The following is a 27,072-nucleotide window of genomic DNA, read 5'->3' on the forward strand; positions in this document are numbered from 1 at the left end:
GCTCTCTTCTCTTGTCTGCTACCACGTGAGATGTGCCTTTCACCTTCTGCCATGATTGTGAGGCCTCTCCAGCCACATGGAACTGAGTCCATTAAACCTTTTTCTTTTGTAAATTTCCCAGTCTTGGGTATTTCTTTACCAGCAGTGTGAAAACAGACTAATACAGGGGGGCTGGGGGGGGGATGGTTTGGGGATGAAGTTGTTCCACTTCAGATCATCAGGCATTAGATTCTCATAAGGAGCACACAACCTAGATTCCTCACATGCGCAGTTCACAATAGGGTTCGTGCTCCTATGAGAATATAATGCCTCTGCTGATCTGACAGGAGGCGGAGCTCAGGTGGTAATGCAAGCAATGGGGAGTGGCAGTAAATACAGATAAGTCTTCAGTTGTCATCATCATCATTATCATCATCATCATCATCGTCACTGCTGCTGCTGCTGCTGCCACTCACCTCCTGCTGTGAGGCCAGGTTCCTAACAGGCCACTGATGGGTACTGGTCTGTGGCTTGGGAGTTGGGAATCCCTGTTCTAAAGATCACCTATTTTCATATATATTATCCCTAAAATTTTTTTTGAAAGTTAACTTTCTAAAAGACAAACAAGAAATTCATATACCATAAGGTAGGAGGTGGGGCAGAAGGACCCCAGCAACCACTCCATCAGCCCAGCACCAGGAAGCTGAACTCAGTAGTTCCCTTCCCAAAGGTTTACCTAACCATGTATTAGTGCAGTCAAATCTTTAAAACTCTGCACCAGAAACACAAAGTAGGTGTCTGGAATACAGAAGGGAGAATCCTTCTCCAGTGTCTGCTGCACAAACTGAGTAGGATCTCTGCCAGCCATTCCACCCACAAGTGACATCCTGGACAAGCCTCCCCTTTACCACCTCCCTCGACACCTATGCTACTCACTCTTTTCCCGTCACAATGCATGGTGGGAGTAAGAACCAGAAGGCTAACAGTAGGAGGTGACAAAATCAAGTAAGACCCACTTCTTTTTTTTTTTTTTTTTTTGAGACGGAGTCTCACTCTGTCTCCCAGGCTGGAGTGCAGTGGCCGGATCTCAGCTCACTGCAAGCTTCGCCTCCCGGGTTCACGCCATTCTCCTGCCTCAGCCTCCCGAGTAGCTGGGACTACAGGCGTCCGCCACATCGCCCGGCTAGTTTTTTTGTATTTTTTTTTTTAGTAGAGACGGGGTTTCACCATGTTAGCCAGGATGGTCTCGATCTCCTGACCTCGTGATCCACCCATCTCGGCCTCCCAAAGTGCTGGGATTACAGGCTTGAGCCACCGCGCCCGGCCAAGTAAGACCCACTTCTTTCCTGCAGTGGCAGAGTCTGGCAGATTGTAGCACAAACTAACAGCTCAAAACAGTAATTATATCAATTTTGGAGTCCACAGACCTACTGATACATTCACAGAGATCTGCAACTTCTCTTTGAGTTTAATTTCATGTTTTCATTTTAATGATGTTTAGAAACATCACAGAATAAACACTATGCATCACATGGATGACCCCCATGGAACTCACTATTGCCAAAGGACTTCAGTGCTCACTTTTGTGTGGTGTTAACATCTAGTTGGCAATGCGGTACCACTTTAATTGGTTTGAGCTAATCAGAAAAAAATGACATAGTCTTAATAATAAATGACACATTGCCAAATAAAAACAAAACAATCACCCAGGCACAGTGGCTCATGTCTGTAATCCCAACACTTTGGGAGGCTGAGGTAGGCAGATTGCTTGAGCCCAGGAGTTCGAGACCAGCCTGGGCAACATGGTGAGACTCCACCTTTACTAAAAAAAGCAGGGTGTGGTGGTGTACACCTGTCATCCCAGCTACTAGGGAAGCTGAGGTGGGAGGATCATCTGAGTCTAGGGAGGTTGATGCTGCAGTGAGCTGTGATCACATCACTGCACTTAAGCCTGGGTGATGGGAGTGAGACCCTGTCTCAAAAAACCCGAAACAACAGCAACAAAAACACCAATGTTTTGATCACTATGGTAGAAAAAATAAAATTGTTTGTAGTAGACTAAACAGAGCCAAAATCATGAGAACTGAGTCATTCACAGCACCCAGTTGTACAGGTGTGTTACAGCTGCAAGAACCTGCTGACCTTGACTCTAAAGAGAAGAAAGAAGACAAACAAACGAACCTGTTGCTGCACTGGTACCACATTTACACTGAGGGTGTGCAATTTGGTTTCAGTAAAATATCACTTTTACATAAATTAGTATTTTCAAGTAATGTTTTACTGGTTATTATTTTATTGGTAAATTAGTTTCGATTTTATAGTGCATTTAAGTATAAGGAGCTTTACCTAGTTTATGTTTTATATTTAGGTAGCCTTATAATTCAAATTACTTAAGTCAACGCATGAATCCATGAGAGTAACTTAAGTTTTAAATATTTATAACTGAAGTTTGAGAAACATGGAGTTAGATGACATATGTCTAAGTTTGGCATGTCAATATATAATATGTGAAAGCTGAAAACCACCTATACAATGTCAATATAATGGCTGCACATTCCCTTGTACTAATGTATCGCAATTAACCTAACCATTCTCCTCTGATTTTTTTATATTATTACAAATGACTATATTACTATTATAAATTATAACTGTATTGTTTTTTAAATTATTACAAATAGGCTGGGCACAGTGGCTCATGCCTGTAATCCCAGCACTTTGGGAGGCCAAGGCAGGTGGATCACCTGAGGTCAGGAGTTCGAGATCAGCCTGGCCAACATGGTGAAACCCTGTCTCTACTAAAAATACAAAAATTAGCTGGGCATGGTAGTGGGTGCCTGTAACCCCAGCTACTCAGGAGGCTGAAGCAGGAGAATGACTTGAACCCAGGAGGCGGACATTGCAGTGGGCCGAGATTGCGCCCCTGCACTTTAGCCTGGGCAACAGAGCCAGACTCCATCTAAAAAAAAAAAAAATGGCCAGGCACGGTGGCTCATACCTGTAATCCCAGCACTTTGGGACGCTGAGGCAGGCAGATCACCTGAGGTCCGGAGTTCGAGACCAGCCTGACCAACATGGAGGAACTCTGTCTCTACTAAAAACACATAATTAGGTGGGCGTGGTGGTGCATGCCTGTAGTCCCAGCTACTCAGAAGGCTGAGGCAGGAGAATCACTTGAACCTGGGAGGCGGAGGTTGCGGTGAGCTGAGATTGTGTCACTGCACTCTAGCCTGGGAAACAAGAGTGAAATTCCATCTCAAAAAAAAAAAAAAATTGTTACAAACAGTACTACAATACATAAATCGAAGTAACAAACTCTTTCCTTCCTTTTGAATTACTTCCTTGGAATAAAACAGAATTCCTGGGAGAAACTGCTCCCTAAAATTGAAAAAACGTATACCTCTACCAGCAGCCTGAGTATACCAACATCATCGCAACAGAATCAGTATCATGTGTTCCATTATTGTCTGCCAATTATATCTATATATACACTATATATAATACCTACATATGATATATATGTTATATAAGATATATATCTATATACCATATCAATTATTTGTATATCTATATGTCAATTATATCTACATATCATATATACATATGACATGTACATTTCCTTGTACCTTATTCCTTTATTGTTACCGTTGTACAACTGTACAGTGTTACAATGTACAGTTCCTTTTTTGCCAAAGATTAAATACAGACTTTTAATCAAATATATTTTCAGCGCTCCTCAAATATAAAGATGTTCCCCCTGAAAGTGAAACCCAGGTATGTATTTGTATATGAGAAGATCATCTACATTTCCACATTGCTTGTATGTGGAGCCTGGACTCTGTTAGTCCATTTTGGTGGCAAGTCTTCAAAGGGAGTCATTCACCTCTGATTTTTCCCCCTACTACTATCTGTACAATGCCATTTCCTGAAATCTCTTTAAATTTTCTAGTATACCTACACCTTTTAGTTTGAACAAACAGGAACTATTTTATAACCCTGCTTTCCCCTTCCAGTGTTAAGGAACAAGTAACATAAAATACCATTAAGAACATGAATAATCATAATGTAACGGAATGGGGCCGGGTGCGGTGGCTCAAGCCTGTAATCCCAGCACTTTGGGAGGCCGAGACAGGCAGATCCCGAGGTGAGGAGATCGAAACCATCCTGGCTAACATGGTGAAACCCCGTCTCCACTAAAAAATACAAAAAACTAGCTGGGCGAGGTGGCGGGCACCTGTAGTCCCAGCTACTTGGGAGGCTGAGGCAAGAGAATGGCGTAAACCCGGGAGGCGGAGCTTGCAGTGAGCTGAGATCCGGCCACTGCACTCCAGCCTGGGCGACAGAGCGAGACTCCGTCTCAACAAAATAAATAAATAAATAAATAATGGAATGACTTTAGTATCTTTTTTATACTTTTCTAAGAAGTCATACATAAATATAAGCTATAAAGCTGACAAATAAAGAGACAGCATATTCTTTCATGGCATTAGAATGTATTTTGCAGTATAAGATACATACCAATAAAATATAAACGAAAAGCAAACAAACACATTTTTAAAAACTTAGCTATTAAGAACATTTCAATTGTCAAAAGACACATTTCAGTAGAATATACCAGGTCAATTTTTCTATTTAACTTCTACTCCAGCAATACAGCATACATCAATGACATCAAATAAGGCAGTCAGACTTCTGTTTATTTCTTACAATTCTCACTGAGATCTCTAAAGAGAGTCTTATTCTTTTGTTTAAGTGGCATAAGAGAGTCTTACTTTTTAAGACCATTATGTTTACATGAGAAAGTATCTTTTCCTCTTCAAATATGAAGACAGATGTAGGGATTAAACGAAATTAATAGCAAGGTTAATTGAATGTGGTAGCCAGCCTCCAAGACGATCCCAATGATTCCTGCCTCCTAGTATTAATACCCTGTGTTGTCACCTCCCACACTGTACCAGGGGTCTGCGTGACTAACAAAATATGGCAGAGTGATGTTATATCATTTCTAAGATGAGGTTATAACAGATACCTGGCTTCCATTGTGGCACACTCTCATACTCTCTTGGATCATTCACTCTAAGGGAGACCAGCTGCCAAGTTGCATGCTGCCCTATGGAGAGGCCCATATGTAAGAAATTAAGGCCTCCCTGGCCAAAAGCCAGTACGGTACTGGGCCTCTGATAAATGGCCATGAGTGAGCTTGGAAGCAGATGCTTCAGCCCAGCCAGGCCTTCAGACCACACAGTACAAGCCAACATCATAACCGAAATCTCATGAGAGACCCTGAGCTAGAACCACCGATCTAAACCTCTTGGGATTCCTGACCCACAGAAATATGTGAGATGTTTGTTGTTTTAAGCTGTTAAATTTCGGGTGATCTGTTATGCAGCAATAACTAATACATCACACAATCAAAAAAGCAATCCTTTTATTTTTATTTATTTTGAAACAGACTCACTCTGTCACTCTGGCTGGAGTGCAGTGGCGTGATCTCAGCTCACTGCAGCCTCTGCCTCTCAAGTTAAAGCACTTCTCCTGCCTCAGACTCCGGAGTAGCTGGGACTACAAGCACCCGCCACCACATCTGGCTAATTTTTGTATTTTTAATGGAGATAGGGTTTCACCTTGTTGGTAAGGCTGGTCTTGAACTCCCAGCCTCAAGTGATCCATCCGCCTCAACCTCCCTAAGTGCTGGGATTACAGGCATGAGCCACTGCACCCAGACAAGAAAGCAATCCTTTTAGAAAGTCTGTATTTTTTTATTTTATTTTTTATTTTTTAATTATTTATTTTTCTTGAGACAGAGTCTTGCTCTGTCACCCAAGTTGGAGCGCAGTGGCATGATCTCGGCTCACTGCAAGCTCCGCCTCCCGGGTTCACGCTATTCTCCTGCCTCAGCCTCCCGAGTAGCTGGGACTACAGGCATATGCCACCATGCCTGGCTAATTTTTTGTATTTTTAGTAGAGACGGGGTTTCACCATGTTAGCTAGGATGGTCTTGATCTCCTGACCTTGTGATCCACCCGTCTTGGCCTCCCAAAGTGCTGGGATTACAGGCGTGAGCCACTGCACCCAGCTAGAAAGTCTGTATTTTAAATAATACAATAATCATTTGTGTTAAATACCACTTCATTCATTCATTTAGTTTTGAGACAGGGTCTCTCTCTGTCACACAGGCTGAAGTGTAGTGGCACAGTCAATAGCTCACTGCAGCCTCAGGTTTAAGTGATCCTACTGCCTCAGCTTCCCAAGTAGCTGGGATTGCAGGCAAACACCACCAAGCCTGGCTATTTTTTTTTTGTAAGAGATGATGAGGTCTCACTATGTTGCCCAGACCGGTCTCAAACTTCAGGTCTCATGTGATCCTCCTACCTGGGCCTCCCAAAGTGCTAGAATTATAGATGTGAGCCACTGCACCTGGCCCCACTTCACTTTAAAATACAAGAATTGGCCAGGCAGAGTGGCTCACATCTGTAATCCCGGCACTTTGGGAGGCTGAGGCGGGTGGATCACTTGAGGTCAGGAGTTCAAGATCAGCCTGGCCAACACGGCGAAACCCCATCTCTACTAAAAATACAAAAATTAGCTGGGCGTGGTGGCGGGCACCTGTAATCCCAGCTACTCAGGAGGCTGAGTCAGGAGAGTCGCTTAAACCTAGAGGGCAGAGGTTGCAGTGAGCTGAGATCGTGCCACTGCACTCCAGCCTGGGCGACAAGAGCAAGAATCCATCTCAAAATGTAACTAAATAAAATAAAATAAAAGACTTTTGGTGGGGCATGGTGGCTCATGCCTGTAATCTCAGCACTTTGGGAAGCCAAGGCGGGCGGATCACCTGAGGTCAGGAGTTTGAGACCAGCCTGGGAAACATGGTGAAACCGCGACTTTACCAAAAAAAATAAAAATTAGTCAGGCATTAGCTGGGCGCGGTGGCTCACGGCTGTAATCCCAGCACTTTGGGAGTCCAAGGTGGCGGATCAGTTGAGGTCAGAAGTTCAAGAACAGCCTGGCCAATATGGTGAAACCCCATCTCTACTAAAAATACAAAAAGATTAGCCGGGTATTGCGGTATGTGCCTGCAATCCCAGCTACTTGGGAGGCTGAGGCAGGAGAATTGCTTGAACCTGGGAGGCGGAGGTTGCAGTGAGCCGAGATGGCGCCACTGCACTCCAGCCTGGGCAACAGAAAGACTCCATCTCAAAAAAAATATAAAAATTAGCCAAGCATGGTGGCATGTGCCTGTAGTCCCAGCTACTGGGGAGGCTGAAGTGGGAGAATCACTGCATCCATAAGCCAGAGGGTGCAGTGAGCCGCGATCGTGCCATTGTACTCCAAGCCTGAGCAACAGAGTGAGACTCTGTCTCAAAATAAAAGTAAAAACATGAATAAATAAAATATAGGCTCTGTCTCAAAATAAAAGTAAAAAAATAAAATAAAATATAAGACTTTCTTTTTTTTTTTGAGACGGAGTCTTGCTCTGTCACCCAGGCTGGAGTGCGTGGCGAGATCTTGGCTTGCTGCAAGCTCTGTCTCCCAGGTTCACGCCATTCCCTTGCCTCAGCCTCCTGAGTAGCTGGGACTACAGGTACCCGCCACCACACCCGGCTAATTTTTTGTATTTTTAGTAGAGATGGGGTTTCACCGTGTTAGCCAGAATGGTCTCAATTTCCTGACCTCGTGATCCGCCCACCTCGACCTCCCAAAGTGCTGGGATTACAAGTAAGAGCCACTGCGCCCAGCCATAAAATATAAGACTTTCTAAACCTAATCTATGAGTATTATTATAACTTTCTTTCTAAAAATAAATCCTAATAGAATTTTAGAAAAGTACACAGCAACTCAAAATGTCCTCTAACAGGCACTTTCTGACATAACAAAAAATCATCTTGTCCTCCTACTTGCCAGACTGGATTTTCTATACTAAAAGGAACCAAAGCTCCAATGAGAAATGGCTGTTTACAAATCTTCTGCAGCAAAACTGCAAACCTACTCACCTTGTTGAGCCAGAAAACAAGAAAGCTTTCAAAGATTAACTAAGTTGTGTAAAAAGAACTCAGGAGCCAGCCTGAAAGGTACTCCTATTAACCAAGGTTGTGACAATTTGAGCAACAGAAGAACATTGATCATAATGGACTGAATCAATGAAATGAATTAAAATGAATCACTGAATCAATAAAAATTCATAAGTACAGAAAGATGCTTAGAAAAGAGAACACCAGAATCAAAGGTTTTTGTCACTATCTGGGAAAGCTATTAAATTAATCTCTTATTTAGAACTTGGTAAATTGAAATTAAGCATTTGTCCTCACTTTCTAACAGTGACTAAATTTGAAGGTAACTGGCCGGGCGCGGCAGCTCACGCTTGTAATCCCAGCACTTTGGGAGGCCGAGGCGGGTGGATCACGAGGTCAGGAGATTGCGACCACGGTGAAACCTCGTCTCTACTAAAAATACAAAAAATTAGCCGGGCGTGGTGGCGGCACCTGTAGTCCCAGCTATTCAGGAGGCTGAGGCAGGAGAATCGAGTGAACCCGGGAGGCGGAGCTTGCAGTGAGCCGAGATCGCGCCACTGCACTCCAGCCTGGGCGACAGAGTGAGACTTCGTCTCAAAGGGGAAAAAAAAATTTTTTTTTTTTTTTTTTTTTTTTTTTTTTTGAGACGGAGTCTCGCTCTGTCGCCCAGGCTGGAGTGCAGTGGCCGGATCTCAGCTCACTGCAAGCTCCGCCTCCCGGGTTCGGGCCATTCTCCTGTCTCAGCCTCCTGAGTAGCTGGGACTACAGGCGCCCGCCACCTCGCCCGGCTAGTTTTTTTGTATTTTTTAGTAGAGACGGGGTTTCACCGTATTAGCCAGGATGGTCTCGATCTCCTGACCTAGTGATCCGCCCGTCTCGGCCTCCCAAAGTGCTGGGATTACAGGCTTGAGCCACCGCGCCCGGCCAAAAAAAAAAAATAAAAAATTTTTAAAGTAACCAAAAAGCCCTGGTTAATGAAGAAAAATTCTACTTTTGAAGAATGAAGAATGTAGCTAATGAAAATAGAAAAATATAATTTTATAAACCCTAATAAAATTATTACTTTAAGGCAAAGGTTATAAACTGGTGTTACAACTATTAGGTAAATGCTTAATGGCAAAAAGGACATTCATTTGGTGCTAAAAACACCACACAGATTATTCTCCAGTTATTAGAGAAAAACATAACTATTCAATGGAGAGATCAGACTGCCATTCCCCCAAACCAGCAGTCAGTCTCAGCTTCACTAGGGGTTGATCAATTAAATATAACTTCTACTGTCATAGAACATGAAAAATATATAATCTAGCATATATTTCAACCAGAACTGTTTATTTTGAACCCATCAAGCCTTTACATATAATTTCCAGATGACAGAAACACAGGAGATAAAGGTAAAAGCTAAATGACACCACAGGATGCAACAAGACTTAGTCTCTTCAACATAAATTGGGGGACTATGTTAGATTTAGAGTATCAAGGAACAGAACAACCAGATGCACTATGGAGTCCTGGATTAAATCCTGATTTGCATAAATCAGGTATATAGAGTATTTCAGGGTCAACCAGGGAAACTGTAATAAGGTCGGGTATTAGATAAGATAAAATATTACTGAAATGTAAAGGCAATGACAGTTGAACAGAGAAAGCAGCATTAAAAAAAAAAAAGTATTGCAGCCAGGCGCAGTGGCTCACACCAGTAATCCCAGCACTCTGGGAGGCCAAGGCGGGTGGATCACGAGGTCAGGAGATCGAGACCATCCTGGCCAAGATAGTGAAACCCCATCTCTACTAAAAATACAAAAAAATTAGCCAGGCTTGGTGGCGGGCGCCTGTAGTCCCAGCTACTCCGGAGGCTGAGGCAGGAGAATGGCGGGAACCCAGGAGGTGGAGCTTGCAGTGAGCTGAGATCACGCCACTGCACTCCAGCCTGGGTGACAGAGCAAGACTCCATCTCAAAAAAACAAAACAAAACAAAAAAAACAGTATTTTTTTTTTTTGGTAAATTACTGATTTTAGTAAAAAATACATATACAAATACATAGATGAATATACACACACATTCACCTAGAAGAAGACCCAAAATTCAGATTCTAAGGATTAGGATGAATTAAAAAAAAGAAAAAGATCCAAAAGAATATGCTGGTATATTATGTCTCAATTTTTGCATGTAGTGGCATAAAACAACACAAATGTATTATCTCACAAAGGCCAGCAGAGTATGGCTGGATGCTCTGCTTAGCATCCCTAAGCTAAAATCAAGGCATCAGCCAGGGCTACAGTTTTCATCAGGGGCTTGTAGTCCTCTTACAATCTCATCGGCTACTAGCAGAATTCATTTCCTCCTTGCTTCATACCTGCAGTGGTGCAGAAAATCCTTCTCATACCTCAAATCCTGACCTCTCTTTCTACACAGGCTGGAGAAAGCACTTTGGTTTTAAGGGCTCACGTGATTATATCAGGCCCACAGGGTAATCTTTCCAATCTGTCTAATGTGCTATATAAAGTATCATAATCATGGGAATGGCATCTCATCATATTCATAGGTTCTGAGAATTAGAGTGAGGAATGTTGGGGAGGGGAGGCATTTTGAGAACTCTGACTACTACAGTCACAAAAAGTTTTTAAAAATCAATTAAAACAGCTTTCCTACCTGTTAATAATGAACCATGCAACAGTAAGCATTCCTGCTAGCCACGTTCCACTCATAAGCCAACTTGTAACAAATAAAGCAGTCACATATATTCCTTGCAATCCAAAAACAATGCCAATATAGAAATACACTGGCTCAATAATCTCCTATGTGGAAAAAACAGAAAGAGAACAAAATAACAGGATGGCATTAAGTAATTCGAGGATTCATGACTACATGAGAAAATAAATAATAGGGTCCAAAGAAAAATACATACATTGCTCCCAGTGGCTTGATACAAAACGCTAGCAATAAGTTCCGGATATAGAGACATTTGCTGCACTGCATTTATAGTCTTCAGAGATACAGTTTTGTTATTGTGTGTTAGTTCATAAACACCTAAAGACAGAAAGATTTTTCTCCAGATTATTTATTCTGCTTCACAGTAATTAAAGATGTCATTCATTAGTCCTTAAATATTTAATATTATTATCAAGAAAGATCCCAAATAGAATACTCCACGCTGCATTTTCCAATTTTTAACAATTTAGCACAAGAAAGAGAAATATCTATATTCTGAGACAAATCCCCACATGAAAGGTCCCAATATAGTAGAACAGAGATTATTAGAGGCTGGGAAGAGCAGAGGGGAGGGGAGGATAGGGAGAGATTGGTTAATGGATACAAAATTACAGCTAGATAGGAAAAATAACTTCTAGTATTCTGTAGTACTATAGAATGAATATGGTTAACAACAATTTAGTGTATATTTTCAAAAAGCTGAGAGTCGATTTTGGATATTCATAACACAAGGAAGTGACATATGTCCAATGTGATGGATACGCTAACTACTCTGATTTGATGATTATACATTGTGTATAATATGAAAATATCACACCCCATAAATATGCACAATTACTACATGTCGAGTAAAAGTAAGAGGAGGAGGAAAGGTTCTAAAATAGAAGAACAATGTTTTATTTAAGAAAAATGTTGACATTATGGCCAGGCGTGGTGGCTCATGCCTGTAATCCCAGCACTTTGGGAGGCCAAGGCAGGCGGATCATCGAAATCAGCCTGGCCAACATGGTGAAACCCCGTCTCTACTAAGTATACAAAAATTAGCCGGGCATGGTGGCCGGCGCCTTTAATCCCAGCTACTCGGGAGGCTGAGGCAGGAGAATTGCTTGAACCCGGGAGGTGGAGGCTGCAGTGAGCCAAGATCGCACCACTGCACTCCAGCCTGGGTGACAAAGCAAGACTCCATCTTGGGAAAAAAAAGAAAAGAAAAGAAAAAGGAAAATATTGTTATTAAAAATGTAACTGTGGTTATCATACCTCTTTCAAATGAAGGTGCCTTTAACATATCTTTATAATAGGAGTAATAAATGGCACTGTCACCTTGAAACGTGATTTCCCGTTCAAGCTCCTAAAAGGAAATGAAATAGTTATTTAAAATTGAATTTTTTTTTTTTTTTTTTGAGACAGAGTCTTGCTCTGTTGCCCAGGCTGGAGTGTAGTGGTGCAATCTCGGCTCACTGCAAGCTCCGCCTCCTGGGTTCACGCCATTCTCCTGCCTCAGCCTCCAAGTAGCTGGGACCACAGGCGCCCGCCACCACGCCCGGCTATTTTTTTGTATTTTCAGTAAAGACAGGGTTTCACTGTGTTAGTCAGGATGGTCTCCATCTCCAGACCTCATGATCCGCCCACCTTGGCCTCACAAAGTGCCGGGATTACAGGTATGAGCTACCACGCCCGGCCCTAAGATTTAATTATTTTTGCTTTTCAAGAGATGGAGTCTCTCTCTGTTACCCAGGCTGGTGTGCAGAGGCACACTCATGGCTCACTGAAACCTCAAATGATCCTCCCACCTCAGCCTACCCAGTAGCTAGGACTACAGGCACATGGCCGACGTTTTTTTTGTTTTGTTTTTTTTGTAAAGAAGGGGGTCTCACAATGTTGTCTAGGCTGGATTTTCTGAAGTTTTCAATTTCAGCCTCTGGCCCAGCGTGGTGGCTCACGCCTGTAATCCCAGCACTTTCGGAGGCCAAAGCGGGTGGATCACTTGAGGTCAGGAGTTTGAGAATAGCCTGGCTAACATGGTGAAACCCTGTCTCTACTAAAAATACAAAAATTAGCCAGGCGTCGTGGTGTGTGCCTGTAACCCCAGCTACTCGGGAGGTGGGAGAATCGCTTGAACCCAGGAGGCAAAGGTTGCAGTGAGCTGAGATCACACCACTGCACTGCAGACTGGGACACAGAGCGAGACTCTGTCTCCAAAAATAATAACAATAATAATAAAATAAAATAAATTTCAGCCTCAATCTTCTGTCTTCCTTCTCACCTTCCAAATTCTCACCTTCCAAATTAACATATTAATAATATTTATCCTTTTATTCAAAGACATGAATTTTCTTTAATTACTAGTGGCTCCATTAATGAGGAACTTAACCTTTTAGTAATCTGGCAATAATTTTAATGAAACATTAAGGTTTAAAATGAATTGTAAATCACAAGTCATCACTTGTTATATATAATATATATCAGGAAAATCTAGAAGGAAAACCACAAGACATGCCCTAAGAATAGCAAGAATAGTAAGACAGGCAATAACGAACGATAGTTGAAGTGTTAGAACTCCATAATAAAAAGACAAGTTTAAGGAGAAAGTCATATTTTCTATTACGGTTCCACATCTCTATGTATCCAGAACAGCAAGTCTTTAATTAGTACTTTGCAAGAGCACTAGATACTTAATCAGTACTCTACACATGAACTTCAAGAGGTACAGCAAATCTTAAAATTCCTACAATCAGGCTAATTAGAATTAAGAATAATAGTAAAAATAACATTAGGAGGCCTTGTGCTTTTTAGACTGAATCAAAATTTTATGAATCTATAATCTTTTACAATCAAATGAATTATTTTTATGCATAATATGTATCAATTAATACAAAAACAAAAGATATTAGAGCACTTTTCACAAAGTTTGATCAACAGAACTTCCTAAAATGTTAACGGATGTTACCAAAAAAGAATTCTGTAGTTAAATAAGTTCTGAGAAAGACTAGATTAAACAAAGTTAAATAGCTTTATTATAAGACTTTTCAGAGTTTCAGTATATCTTATATATTGTGACTCTCCAAGAGGAAGTCTTTTCAGATCTATTTTTCCCCATCTTGAGTTTGCTATGGTCTGAATATATGTGTCCTCCTAAAATACATATGCTGAAACCTAACACCCAATGAGAAGATATTTGGAAGTGGGATATCTGGGAGGTGATTAGGTCATGAGGGCAGTTCCCTCATGAATGGGATTAATGTCCTTATAAAAGAGGCCCCACAGAGATCCCTTGCTCCTTCCACCATGTGAGGATGCAGCAAGATGATCCCTGCTATAAACCAGGAAGCAAGCCCTCACCAGACATCAAATCTGCCCATGCCTTATCTAGGACTTCTCAGCATCCAGAACTGTGAGAAATAAATTTCTGCGGTTTATAAGCCATTCTGTTGTTTATAAGCTTATGGTACTTTGTTATAGCAGTCTGAATGAACTAAGAGCTTCCTGACCTAAATAAATTACTTAAAATTTTGTTTTATGAATGCAAACATTTGTTTCTAAGATTTCAAAGATGTAAACTCTCAATCAGTGCTTCTCAAGTCTACTGGGTATATGAAACACCTGAAGACGTTATTAAACTGTAGATTCTGATTTTAAAGTGGAGTCTAAGAGTCTATGATTCTGAAAAAGCTCCCAGATTCTGCCAATGCTCCTAACCCATACACAAAGCTTTGTAAAACAAAGTTCTTAATGAAGGCCTTCTAATTTTCAAAGCTTTGGTTATTCTCAGTTCTGCCTATACAACATAATCACCTAAAAATATTCATCGACATACTGATCGCAGCATGTCCCACTGCCTCTACCTAAGAATCTGAGAGGGAGGTTATCTTTGAAAGCTCCCTAGATGATTCTGTCATACATCCACTGTTGAGAACTGCAGTTAATCTGCATAACATTTCCAGGGAAATAATACATGCTACAGTAATAGCTAAATCAAGACAGACGTAGTCATTACTCAGTTAAATGTCTTGATGGTGTTAATTAAACCAATTGCTTTAAAATACTTGGTCAGCTTGACTAAAAAATAAGAACAACAAAAAACCCAGTCTGGGCTCAAAAATTTAAAAACTCTACAAAGCCAAGAGGACTTTGCAAACAAACTTATTCAAAAGTCAAACTATGAAATTATGAATACAACTATAGCAACTGAAGAATCTGTGGAAATATACATGATTGAAAACCAAACACTAAACACAGTAATGAGGCAAAATTTTAATACTATGTGATGCCTGTTAATCCCTTTCAACTCCCTCAAAAACATTCTAATCATGTGATCTAAAAATTAAAATATTTTAATACTAAAACTTCCAGATTGTTTCTGAAATGTGAACTACCTACCAAAACTATGAAAAGGCTGGCTAAACTCCCTAACATTTCACTGTCATCAAAAGTCCCTGATAAGTTAATTGCACCCTCATAGTTTTATTCTATGAAATACACTATTAAGTATTTTAAGGTTGATACTGTAACTATATTCTCAAAAGAGCTTCTGGAGCACTTTGTTCCTAATAGCCATAAATAAGACAGCACTTGTCATACTTATCATACACATATTCTGGTTCCCTGGGAAAAAACTTTCATGTGCTCAAAATTCTTTCCTCTTACCTGCCTGTTGGAAAACCAGAATTTCCGTTCATGGTATGCTGATAAGTAGAGAGCATACATCATACCACTAGTAACCGCTGCAAGACAGCCAATGAAAATCTTTGCAAAGCGTTGAAATAATACATCTGAAAAGCATATTAAAAGTAATCAAAAGGTAATATGTACCCTTGATATGATGTGATTAAAAATGGCATTCTACCTCTATGGTCTTTGTCCCCAAAACCCACAACTAGAGTCTAATTGTGAGAAAAGCATCAGATAAATTCCAATAGAGGGTCATCCTATAAATATATCTCTCAAACCGTCAAGGTCATCAAAAACAAGAGCTTGAGAAAGTATCAAAGCCAAGAGAAGTTTAACAGACATAACAACAGACATAATAAGTGTCACGTGGTATCGTGGATGGGATACTGGGACAGAAAAAAGACATTATGGGCCGGAAACGGTGGCACTTTGGGAGGCCGAGGCAGGCAGATCACTTGAGGTCAGGAGTTTGAGACCAGCCTGGCCAAAATGGTGAAACTAAAATACAACAATTAGCTGGGTGTGGTGGCACACACTTGTAATCCCAGCTACTCGGGAGGCTGAGGAACAAGAATTATTGAATCTGGGAGGTGGAGGTTGCAGTATGCTGAGATCACGCCACTGCACTCCAGCCTGAGGGACAGAGCGAGATTCCATCTCAAAAAAAAAAAAAAAAAAAAAGGCTGGGCGCAGTGGCTCACGCCTGTAATCCCAGCACTTTGGGAGGCTGAGACGGGCAGATCACGATATCAGGAGATCAAGACCATCCTGATTAACACGGTGAAACCCCGTCTCTACTAAAAATACAAAAAATTAGCCGGGCATGGTGGCGGGCGCCTGTAGTCCCAGCTACTCAGGAGGCTGAGGCAGGAGAATGGCGTGAACCTGGGAGGCAGAGCTTGCAGTGGGCCGAGATCATGCCACTGCACTCCAGCCTGGGCGACAGAGCAAGACTCCGTCTCAAAAAAAAAAAAAAAAAAAAAAAAAAAAAAAAAATATATATATATATATATATATATATATATGGTAAAAAATAAGGAAATCTGAATATCTGAGTAACATATGATCCTAAGTTAATAATAATGTATCAGTATTGCTTCATTAATTCTAACAAATGTACCATACTAATGTAAAATGTTAATAAGGAAACTCCGTATGTGGGAGAGTGTAATATAGGAACTGTATCTGCTCAATTCTTCTGCAAATCTAAAATTGTTTTAAAAATTAAAGTATAGGCCGGCTGCCATGGCTCATGTCTGTAATCCCAACACTTTGGGAGGCCAAGGCGGGTGGATCACCTGAAGTCAGGAGTTCGAGACCAGCCTGGCCAACCTGGTGAAACCCTGTCTCTACTAAAAATACAAAAATTAGCTGGGTGTGGTGGCCGGTGCCTGTAATCCCAGCTACTCAGGAGGCTGAGGAAGGAGAATCACTTGAACCTGGGAAGCGGAGGTTGCAGTGAGCATAGATTGCGCCACTGTACTCCAGCCTGGGTGACAGAGCAAGACTCTGTCTCAAAAAAATAATACAATTTAAAAAAAAGTAAGATAAAATTTAAAGTCTATATTCTGCAAGAGGAAAAAGTTCTAAGATCTGTGTCACAACATAAATATACTTAACACAATAGAACACTACACTTAAAAATGGTTAAGATGGGCCAGGCGCAGTGGCTCATGCCTGTAATCCCAGCACTTTGGGAGGCCAAGGCGGGCGGATCATGAGGTCAGAAGATCGAGACCATCCTAGCTAACACGGTGAAACCCTGTCTCTACTAAAAAATACAAAAAATTAGCCAGGCGTGGTGGCAAGCGCCTGTAGTCCCAGCTACTTAGGAGGCTGAGGCAGGAGAACGCAGTGAACCTGGAGGCGGAGCTTGCAGTGAGCACACATCACGCCACTGTGCTCCAGCCTGGGTGACAGAGCGAGACTCTGTTAAAAAAAAAAAAAAAAAAGTGGGCCGGGCGCGGTGGCTCACGCCTGTAATCCCAGCACTTTGGGAGGCCGAGACGGGCGGATCACGAGGTCAGGAGATAGAGACCATCCTGGCTAACACGGTGAAACCCCGTCTCTACTAAAAAGAAGTACAAAAAACTAGCCGGGCGAGGTGGCGGGCGCCTGTAGTCCCAGCTACTCGGGAGGCTGAGGCGGGAGAATGGCGTAAACCCGGGAGGCGGAGCTTGCAGTGAGCGGAGATCCGGCCACTGCACTCCAGCCTGGGCGACAGAGCGAGACTCCGTCTCAAAAAAAAAAAAAAAAAAAAAAAGTGGTTAAGATGTAGCTAAGTATGGTGGCTTATGCCTGTAACCCCAACACTTCCAGAGGCAGGCAGAATGCTTGAGCTCATGAGTTCGAAACCAGACTGGGTAACACGGTGAAAGCATGTCTCTTCAAAAAATTAGCCCATGTGGTGGTGGCAGGTGCTTGTAATCCCAGCTACTTGGGAGGCTGAAGCAGGAGAATCGCTTTAGCCCAGGAGGCAGAGGTTGTAGTGAACCGAGATGGCACCACTGCACTCCAGCCTGGGCGACACAGCCAGATCTTGTCTCAAAAAAAAGAAAGAAAGCAAGGGTAAAATGGTACAAAATTAACCTATGAATATCAAAAAGTAATCCAAAGGAATGCAGGACCCAATGTCTAAAAAAAGTACAGGCTCATTCAGAAATTATTTTTTTTCCTTTCAGGATCTTTTCTTCGTTGAAGAATAACTCACTATAAACCTAAAGCCATGTAAAATGTACAACTCAGTAAGTTTTGATTATCATGTTTTAAAAGATCACATACAACTGTTATATATGGACACAAACTACTTCTTTTTTAAATTTTATTTTATTTTTGTAGAGACAGGATTCTTGCCATGTTGCCCAGGCTGGTCTCAAACCTTGGTCTCAAGAGATCCTTCCACTTTGGCCTCCTGAAGTGCTGAATTACGGGCATGAGCCACTGCATCCAGGCTGTAACTGCCTCTTAATGAAATAACGTAAGATACATTTGGATTTTGTATACAAAAGATGATTCAGTCCTGCTACAGCCATTGAGTATAATAAGCATAATAAATAAAATAAGGGACTAAAGGCCTAAAACCCAGTGTTCTGTTACCGAATGACTGACGGTAAAAATCAACTTGATATTTTTTAGCTAAACTAAAATTTTAGTTATTTTTATAACATTATTTAATACATAATAGTTTGCATAGCATGTTGCAATTGTGTTATGCAAACTAGTATAGCATAATTAAATATCGATAAATTAATAATCATATTCTAAATGTTTGAAAAACACTCTGCAATAAATCCAATATTAGCATCAATGTGACACAAGTGTTTTAAAATTTGTTTCGCCGGCGTGGTGGCTCATGCCTGTAATCCCAGCTCTTTGGGAGGCTGAAGTGGGTGGATCACCTGAGGTCAGGAGTTTGAGACCAACTACAGCCAACATAGTGAAACCCCATCTCTACTAAAAATACAAAACTAGCTACATGTGGTGGTGCATGCCTATAATCCCAGCTACTGGGAAGCCGAGGCAGGAGAACTGCTTGAACCCGAGAGGTGGAGGTTGCAGTGAGCTGAGATCACACCAGTGCACTCCAGCCTGGGCCACAAGAGCGAAACTCCATCTCAAAATAAAATAAAATTTCCAGTAGCATGTTTAAAGCATCTGGCATGGTTCCTGATGTACAGTACGAGCTCAGCAAATATTGGCTATCATTATTGTGCCACATAAGCATACCTGAAAAAATATATGAAATCATTAAAGCAATGTTGAGACAATATGAACGAACCATAAAAACTAGTAAGAAAAGTAACCTAGGGTGGCAGTTTGGCAAAAGCACTTAGAAATTTCTAAATGGATTTCCTGGGTTTTTTTTTTTTTTCATTAAGGCTTAGACGATGGCAAATTAATCCTACTTATCAGGAACTATTATAAAAAGTATATTCAACCAATTTCTATATATAAATGCCTAACCTTAATACTACTTTTTTTTTTTTTTTTTTTTTTTTTTGAGACAGAGTTTCGCTCTTGTTGCCCAGGCTGGAGTGCAATGGCATGATCTCGACTCACTGCAACCTCCACCTCCCGGGTTCAAGCGATTCTCCTGCCTCAGCCTCCCGAGTAGCTGGGATTACAAGCATGAGCCACCACGCCTGGCTAATTTTGTATTCTGAGTAGAGATGGAGTTTCTCCATGTTGGTCAAGCTGGTCTTGATCTCCAGACCTCAGGTGATCCGCCCACCTCAGCCTCCCAAAGTGCTGGGATTACAGGCATGAGCCACCACGTCTGGCAATAATAAATATTTTACTTTTGTAAGGAGTCAAAGATGGAGTAGACATCAAGCTTTCAGTGTTTGGTATAAGTACATGTATTTTAGAGAAAATAAGGAGCTCTGGGTCTTAGAAATTGTCTTAAAATATAACCATTTTAGTTTGAAAATCTAAAAGGATTTGACTTTAAGCTGTTAGTCACAAACCAGCCTAATCAGATAACTTCTATGTGCATCAGTCCCTTCATTTGTAAAACGGTGATCAGGCACACAAAATTAAAAACAGATCATAAAATGTCACTATCAGTAATACAGAACATAGTTAAGTAAGCCAATGATACATTGAGAAAAAAATGCAGGGTTCAATTTCACAAAAAGTGGGAAAAAAACTGTAAGTACATAGAAAAAAAGCCATACTTATGCCAAAATTTTAAGAGTATTTATATCTACTGAAATTATGGATGCAGTTTTTTTTTTCCTCTACTTTCCACATTTTCTACCCTGAAAATATATTTTTATAGTTGGGGAGGAAATACTATTTTGTAGTTGATATTTCTAGACTTATTTAATTTTCTTTCTTACATTGTATTTTTCAAATTTAAAATTTTTTTTTTTTTTTGAGACAGTCTTGCTGCATTGCCCAGGGTGGAGTGCAGTGGCACGATCTTGGTTCACTGCAAACACCACTTCTCAGGCTTAAGCAATCCTCCTACCTCAGCCTCCCAAGTAGCTGGGACTACAGACAGGCATGCACCACCACATTCTCAGCTAATTTTTTTTTTTTTTTTTGTGGAGCCTATATTGCCTAGGCTTCAACTTCTTCTTTTTTTTTTTGGAGTCTCCTCTGTTGCCCAGGCTAGAGTGCAGTGGCACATTCTCGGTTCACTGCAATCTCCACCTCCTGGATTTAATTAATTCTTGTGTCTCAGCCTCCCAAGAAGCTGGGACTCTAGGTGTGCACCACCATGATTGGCTAATTTTTTTTATTTTTTATTTTTTGTAGAGATGAAGTCTCACTATATTGCCTAAGCTTACATTTTTTGTTTGTTTGTTTTTTGTGATGGAGTCTCCTCTGTCACCCAGGCTGGAGTGCAGTGGCGCAATCTTGGCTCACTGCAACCTCCACCTCCCGAGTTCAAGTGATTCTCATGCCTCAGCCTCCCAAGTAGCTAGAACTACAGGCACGCACTGCTACATTTGGCTTTTTTTTTTTCTTTTTTTTTTTTTTAGTAGAGACAGGGTTTCGCCATGTTGGCCAGGCTGGTCTCAAACTCCTGACCTCAAGTGATATGCCCGTCTCAGCCTTCCAAAGTGCTGGGATTACTGGTGTGAGCCACCATTCCTGACCAAAATATTTTTAATACACAATATTCATTTCTCTCCTAAGCAAAACACACTCACTCCTTCTCAGAAGAGAACCTGAGAGCAGTTTATTCAATCTGTAGTTAGGGGCTCAAATGTCATTTATTTCAAGACCTGAAGAGTTAAAAGTTATTTTGAATCTAGGCTGGCAGTTCAACAGTACGCTCTCTCGAAAGCTTAACTAGCAATTCTTCTATGTATTTACCTAACAGAAATGAAAACATATGTTCAAGGAAACCAGTACAGGAATGTTCATAGCATTCTTATTCATAACAACTAAATACTAGAAACAACCTAAATGTCCAACAAGAGGAACAGGAATAAACAATTATGGTATAGTCATGCCCTACACAATGACATTTCAGTCAACAATGGACTGCATATATGATGGTGGCCCTATAAGATTGTAATACCATATTTTTACTGCACTTTTTGATGTTTAGATATATTTAGATACACAAATGCTTACCATTGTGTTACAACTGCCTACAGTATTCAGTACAGTAACATACTGTACAGGTTTGTAGCCTAGGAGGAATAGGCTATACTACATAGCCTAGGTGTGTAGTAGGCTGTACCGTCTAGTTTGTGTGAATATGACAAAATCACCTAATGGTGCATTTCTCAGAACATATCCCTGTCATTAAGCAACACATGACTATATATTCAAACACTGGAATATACTTAATAATAAAGGAGGATGAACTATTGAGATATACAACATGGATGATTCTCAAAATGATTATATTTTTATTTTTTATTTTTATGAAATAGGGTGTCATTCAGTCACCCAGACTAGAGTGCAGTGGCATGATCATGGCTCACCAGAGCCTCAATCTCATGGGCTTAAGTGATCCTCCTGCCTCAGCCTCCCAAGTAGCTGAAACTACAAGCACGTGCCACCATGCCTGGCTAATTTTTATATTTTTTGTAGAGATGGGGTTTCGCCTTGTTGCTCAGGCTGGTCTCAAACTCCTGCACTCAAGCAAACCTCCTGCCTCGGCCTCCCAACATGTTAGGATTACACGCATGGCTAACAAGCGTGAGCCAACGCACCCAGCCACAAAATATTACATTTTTCAAAGATAACATACTGAGCTGAATGAAAGAATTTGGACACTGAAGCATGTATGATTCCACTTATAATGAAGTTCTAGAACATGTGAAATTATTCAGTAGTGATAACTAGCAAAACAATAGGAATGAGGCACAAGGAAACTTTCTGAGATAATGGTAATGTTCTATAGTTTGTTTTGCCTGCATTCACATTTCAAAATGCATTTAATTAAACAACTAAGAATCTGTGCATTTAATTGTATGTTAATTATACTTCACTTTTAAACAATTAAATCACTCATTTTGCAAAGAAAAGAAAAATTTTATTGATTTACCTACTTGATTTCAGTCAGCTCCATGTTCCAGTAACTATAGCTACAAATTATTCTAGATATGCCACTCTCAAAGGCTAAATTACACACCTTTTCTAGATATGCCTTCTCAAAGGCTTCATTATACATAGTTTGAGTTTATTAAACTTTTGTGGGCCAACAGCTTTAGTTCTTTTTTTCTAAGTCCTGTATCCAACAAGATTTAGTAGGAACTACCTTAATTTATTCACACATTTTAACAAATTGTACAATAGCTATGCCCTTGATTTGACCTTTGCACTAAGGACTCATCTTAATCAGCCTGTTACTCAAAGCATTTCTTTTTTTTTTTTTTTTTTTTTTTTGAGACGGAGTCTTGCTCTGTCACCCAGGCTGGAGTGCAGTGGCACAATCTCGGCTCGCTGCAACCTCCGCCTCCCAGGTTCAAGCGATTCTCCTGTCTCAGCCTCCCAAGAAGCTGGGACTACAGGCGCCCGCCACCATGCCCGGCTAATTTTTTGTATTTTTTTAGTAGAGACGGAGTTTCACCATGTTAGCCAGGATGGCCTCAATCTCCTGACCTCGTGATTCGCCCGCCTCGGCCTCCTAAAGTGCTGTTATTACAGGCTTGAGCCACCGTACCCGGCCTCCCATTTCATGATTTTAACTTTTATTGGTTGAAAAAGACAAACGGCTTTTTCTTTTCTTTTTTAAATAAAGACAGGGTCTCACTACGTTGTCCAGGATGGTCCTGAACTTCTAACCTCAAGCAATCCTCTGCCTCAGCTTCCCAAAGTGCTGGGATTACTGGCGTGAGCCACCTCGCCTGGTTAATAAACTGTTCTCACTTCAACATTACAAGCCCCAGAATTTTGGAATTCTCTATTTTCTTCTTCATTCCCACTTACAAATAGACCAATTCCATTCTAAACTCAGATCTCTTTCCTGTAGTCAAATGTAGCTGTTAATACCAAAGGCACTCTAGTAACATTCTGTTTTGCAATCTCATTACCTAAAATGATAGAAAAAAATAGTATTGTCAACTATTCACAGGAAACAGTATTATCAAATGTTTTGTCATGACGTAATATAGATCTTCATTTTTCCAGCTCCCAAATATAGTTTTCTTGTAGCCAGCCCCTCAACTATTACCCACAGCCTTTATCTTGAGCAAATTTATATACAGGCCTCAACTTTCAGTGCAGAGGAAGCAGTATGAGAAAGCTGTTTAGCCCTTAAGGATGATATATTCTCCAAACCCATCTTTAGATATGGTTATAGAAGAAAATGGAAGAGAAAAGATCTCCAGAGTGTAAAATCAAGGACCATGGAGAACAATGAACTGGGAAACAATTCCCCAGGAACACAACTGGGGCATAAACACAACAGATTCCTTCTCCCAGAGTAAGGGGATATCCTGTCCCTGTCCAACAATGTATACTGAGCAGGGGGATGTGCAGAAAAGAGTTAACACAGCAGGTCTGAGAACACTTTCCTGAGAAAGGCCTGCTTGCAGGCGGATCACCTGAGGTCAGGAGTTGACCAGCCTGGCCAACATGGTGAAACCCCATTTCTACTAAAAACACAAAAATTAACCAAGTGTGGTGGCACATGCCTATAATCCCAGCTACTTGGGAGGCTGAGGCACAAGAATTGCTTGAACCCAGAAGGTGGAGGTTGCAGTGAGCAGAGACTGCACCATGGCACTCCTGCCTGGGTGGCAGGGTGAGACTGTCTCAAGAAAGAAAAAAAAAAGAAAAAAGAAAAAAAGAAAGCCCTGCTTGCAAGGTAGGCTCTCTTGGCTGGCATCTAGGAACTTCAATTTCAGGAGAGTTCCCACCATTCTCTAACTGATAACAGTGCCTATCCTCTTTGTACAAATAATGTAGTTTATGATTTCTTTCTGGGAGTCAAGAATTTTGGTACACGGTAGGCAGAGGATACCTACATGACTAGCCCCCAATAAAAACCCTGAGCACTGAATCACTAATGAGCTTCCCTGGTAGATAAAACTTTACAAATGTCACAATTTGATGCTGAAGGAATCAGGCCCATCCTGTGTGACTCTACTGCAGTGGAAATGTGGAAGCCTATGCCTGGTTTCTTGCAGATTTCACCACAATAGGTCTTTTCGCTTTGCTGATTTTGTTTTATATTATTTGCTATAATAAATCATAGCTGTAGGCTGGGCACGGTGGCTCATGCCTATAATCTCAGCACTTTGAGAGGCTGAGGTAGGTGGATCACTTGAGGTCAGGAGTTCGAGACCAGACTGGCCAACATGGGGAAACCCTGTCTCTACCAAAAATACAAAAATTAGCCAGGCATGGTGGCGTGAGCTACTCAGGAGGGAGGCAGGAGAATTGCTTGAACCCAGAAGGCGGAGGTTGCAGTGAGCTGAGATCATGCCACTGAACTCCAGCCTGGGTGACAGAGCGAGACTCTGTCTCAAAAATCAATCAATCAATCAATCAATCATAGCTGTAAATACAACTTCATTCTGAAACTTGTGAGTCCTTCCAGCTAATAACCAAACATGGGGGTGGTCTTGGGAACCCCTGACACAAAACAGATAACCTGTCTGTTTAGTTCATAGATCTCTGGATTAGAATGAGTCATAGCTGGCCCTGATGTCGATAAGCCCTTGGGTTCAGGATGAAGGCTGTGACTAGATAAGACAGAGTCTTAGGGTGTGGGAAAAAGTAAGTGTATTTTGTCTGAGGGAGGGAAATAAATCACAAGGACAGGATGTGGTAAACTATATTATTATTCACAACTATTTTCTCCTTCCCAGTAAAAAGATTATATATCCCTGCCCACTACCATGTGGACCTGGAACACTTCCCTGTAATGAAAATATACTTCACATCCCATCGTCTAAACTGATTATATGACTTGCTTGGGTCAATAAAAGGTGCGTACAAGTGATACTGTGCTAGGTCAGCAGAAACTTTAAGAGGCATTGCATGATTCTGCCTCCTCTTTTCCTATGTCACAAGAAAAATTTTTCCCAAATGGGGACTATTCCTTCACAACACATAAAATTATGACAGCCAAACTGCAGCCATAACATGTAATATTAATTAGAAATAAATGTTTGTCATAAGCCAGTGAGATTTGGGGGTTGTTCAAAACCTAGCGAAAGCTGAGCATATACATAATCTCAAAATATGTATATTTAAAATATTAATATACTCTCTAGCGTAAACTATTTTTGTAGTAGCACAAATTCCAAGTCTAACTTACGTTTTGGAACTCTTTCAGGAGCTGGAATGTCACTGATTTTCTCTTCTTTGGCAGATTCCTTATTTTCTGAAGACTTTGGCTTTTTTCTTTGGCGCAGCTCTACAGGTGGTCCTTAAAATATTTAAGACATTATTGCAATGTGTGTATAAAATTATTTTGATCTGTATCCTGAGCCAATTAACCTTTATTATTCTAAAGCAAAAGTACCACTAAGACCTATTAGCATCAAAGATAACATTTTCATAATTATTTTGGCACCCCTGCAAAATCTTCTTTTGTCCAAAAAAAAGACAATTTTAAGTTCCACTCCCCAATTTGTGTTTTGACAATCCTAGTAGTAAACCAATGCGCTCTTCTCCCAAGATGATGCAATTTTCAAAACATCCCAAAATAAGTAAGCTCTTTTCCAAATTAGGGTCAATGTGTTACTCAGCTCATAATTCTAGTTACCTTAAAGTATCAAATGCATAACTCATGGTTTAAGTGTTTTGTAAAAATCAAAACACAACACATTCATCATAAACTACACTTCTTTGTTTAACCCTGAAAGCTCTGCAGAATTTCAGTACTGTGTTATCATTAGCATTGTACAATCTTTTAGATTTAGGGATTAGAAAATAGGCTGAACCTACAAAGATACTTATATATGAGAAGGTCTCAAAATAATTTCCCAGGATTAGACTAGCTTCCTCTTCTAGCTCCAGTTTTAGAAAATGTGATGCAGAAGTTACCTCCAAAATAGTAAACTAAACTCTAAGTTAAACAGGAATGTACTATGTACAATTTATACTTTTCCTCCCTAGAATTAATCATCTTGTGGGATAGATTACGATACTATAAGTACAGAGTGTTCCTGCCAAGTTATAAAGTGGTACAATAATTTATCTTTCTCATGGAAGTGGAAGACAGTTTTTTCCTTTCTCTTAGTAATAACTTCAGGCTATGAAATGTGAAAATAAACATAGAAGTCAAAGAAGGAGAAACGAATCAGTTGCTACTGATCAGATGTATGTTCTTAGCTTTACTGTGGAAAATGAATAAAATAAACATATTTTAAAATAGCTTCATAGCAAACTTACGTGCTCACTAAAATATCTTTAAACACTGGCATAGTGAGAAAAAAAGCTCTACATTTAACGGATTCAGACTGATGAATCTAATGTTTACTCATTTCTATACTACCATTTATTCTGTAGTCATGTTAAGTAGTGAAATCAATGAAAATATTTTTAAATGACATTATCAGGCCGGACATGGTGGCTCATGCCTGTAATCCCAACACTTTGGGAGGCCAAGGTGGGTGGATTACCCGAGGTCAGGAGTTCAAGACCAGCCTGGTCAACATGGTGAAACCCTGTCTCTACTAAAAATACAAATATTAGCCGGGTGTGGTGGTGCACTCTTGTAATCCCAGCTACTCAGGAGGCTGAGGCAGGAGAATCACTTGAACCCAGTAGGTGGAGATGCAGTGA

At 40.7% G+C, this 27,072-nt stretch overlaps 1 protein-coding gene across 2 annotated transcripts in view; it reads right to left on the reverse strand.

The window, feature by feature from the left end:
- LOC105497354 (dpy-19 like 4) overlaps positions 1 to 27,072 on the reverse strand; it is a 79,735-nt gene that overhangs the window by 47,708 nt on the left and 4,955 nt on the right. For both annotated transcript variants that reach the window (XM_071067996.1, XM_071067995.1), the window contains exons 2-6: positions 25,601 to 25,711; positions 15,343 to 15,467; positions 11,956 to 12,046; positions 10,895 to 11,016; positions 10,639 to 10,784 (exon numbers count right to left, since the gene is read on the reverse strand). In XM_071067996.1, coding sequence (XP_070924097.1) covers positions 10,639 to 10,784; positions 10,895 to 11,016; positions 11,956 to 12,046; positions 15,343 to 15,467; positions 25,601 to 25,711 — 595 coding nt within the window. The remainder of the gene's footprint in view (positions 1 to 10,638; positions 10,785 to 10,894; positions 11,017 to 11,955; positions 12,047 to 15,342; positions 15,468 to 25,600; positions 25,712 to 27,072) is intronic.

This window comes from Macaca nemestrina, chromosome 8 (assembly GCF_043159975.1).
Source record: "Macaca nemestrina isolate mMacNem1 chromosome 8, mMacNem.hap1, whole genome shotgun sequence".
Taxonomy (NCBI): Eukaryota; Metazoa; Chordata; class Mammalia; order Primates; family Cercopithecidae; genus Macaca; species Macaca nemestrina.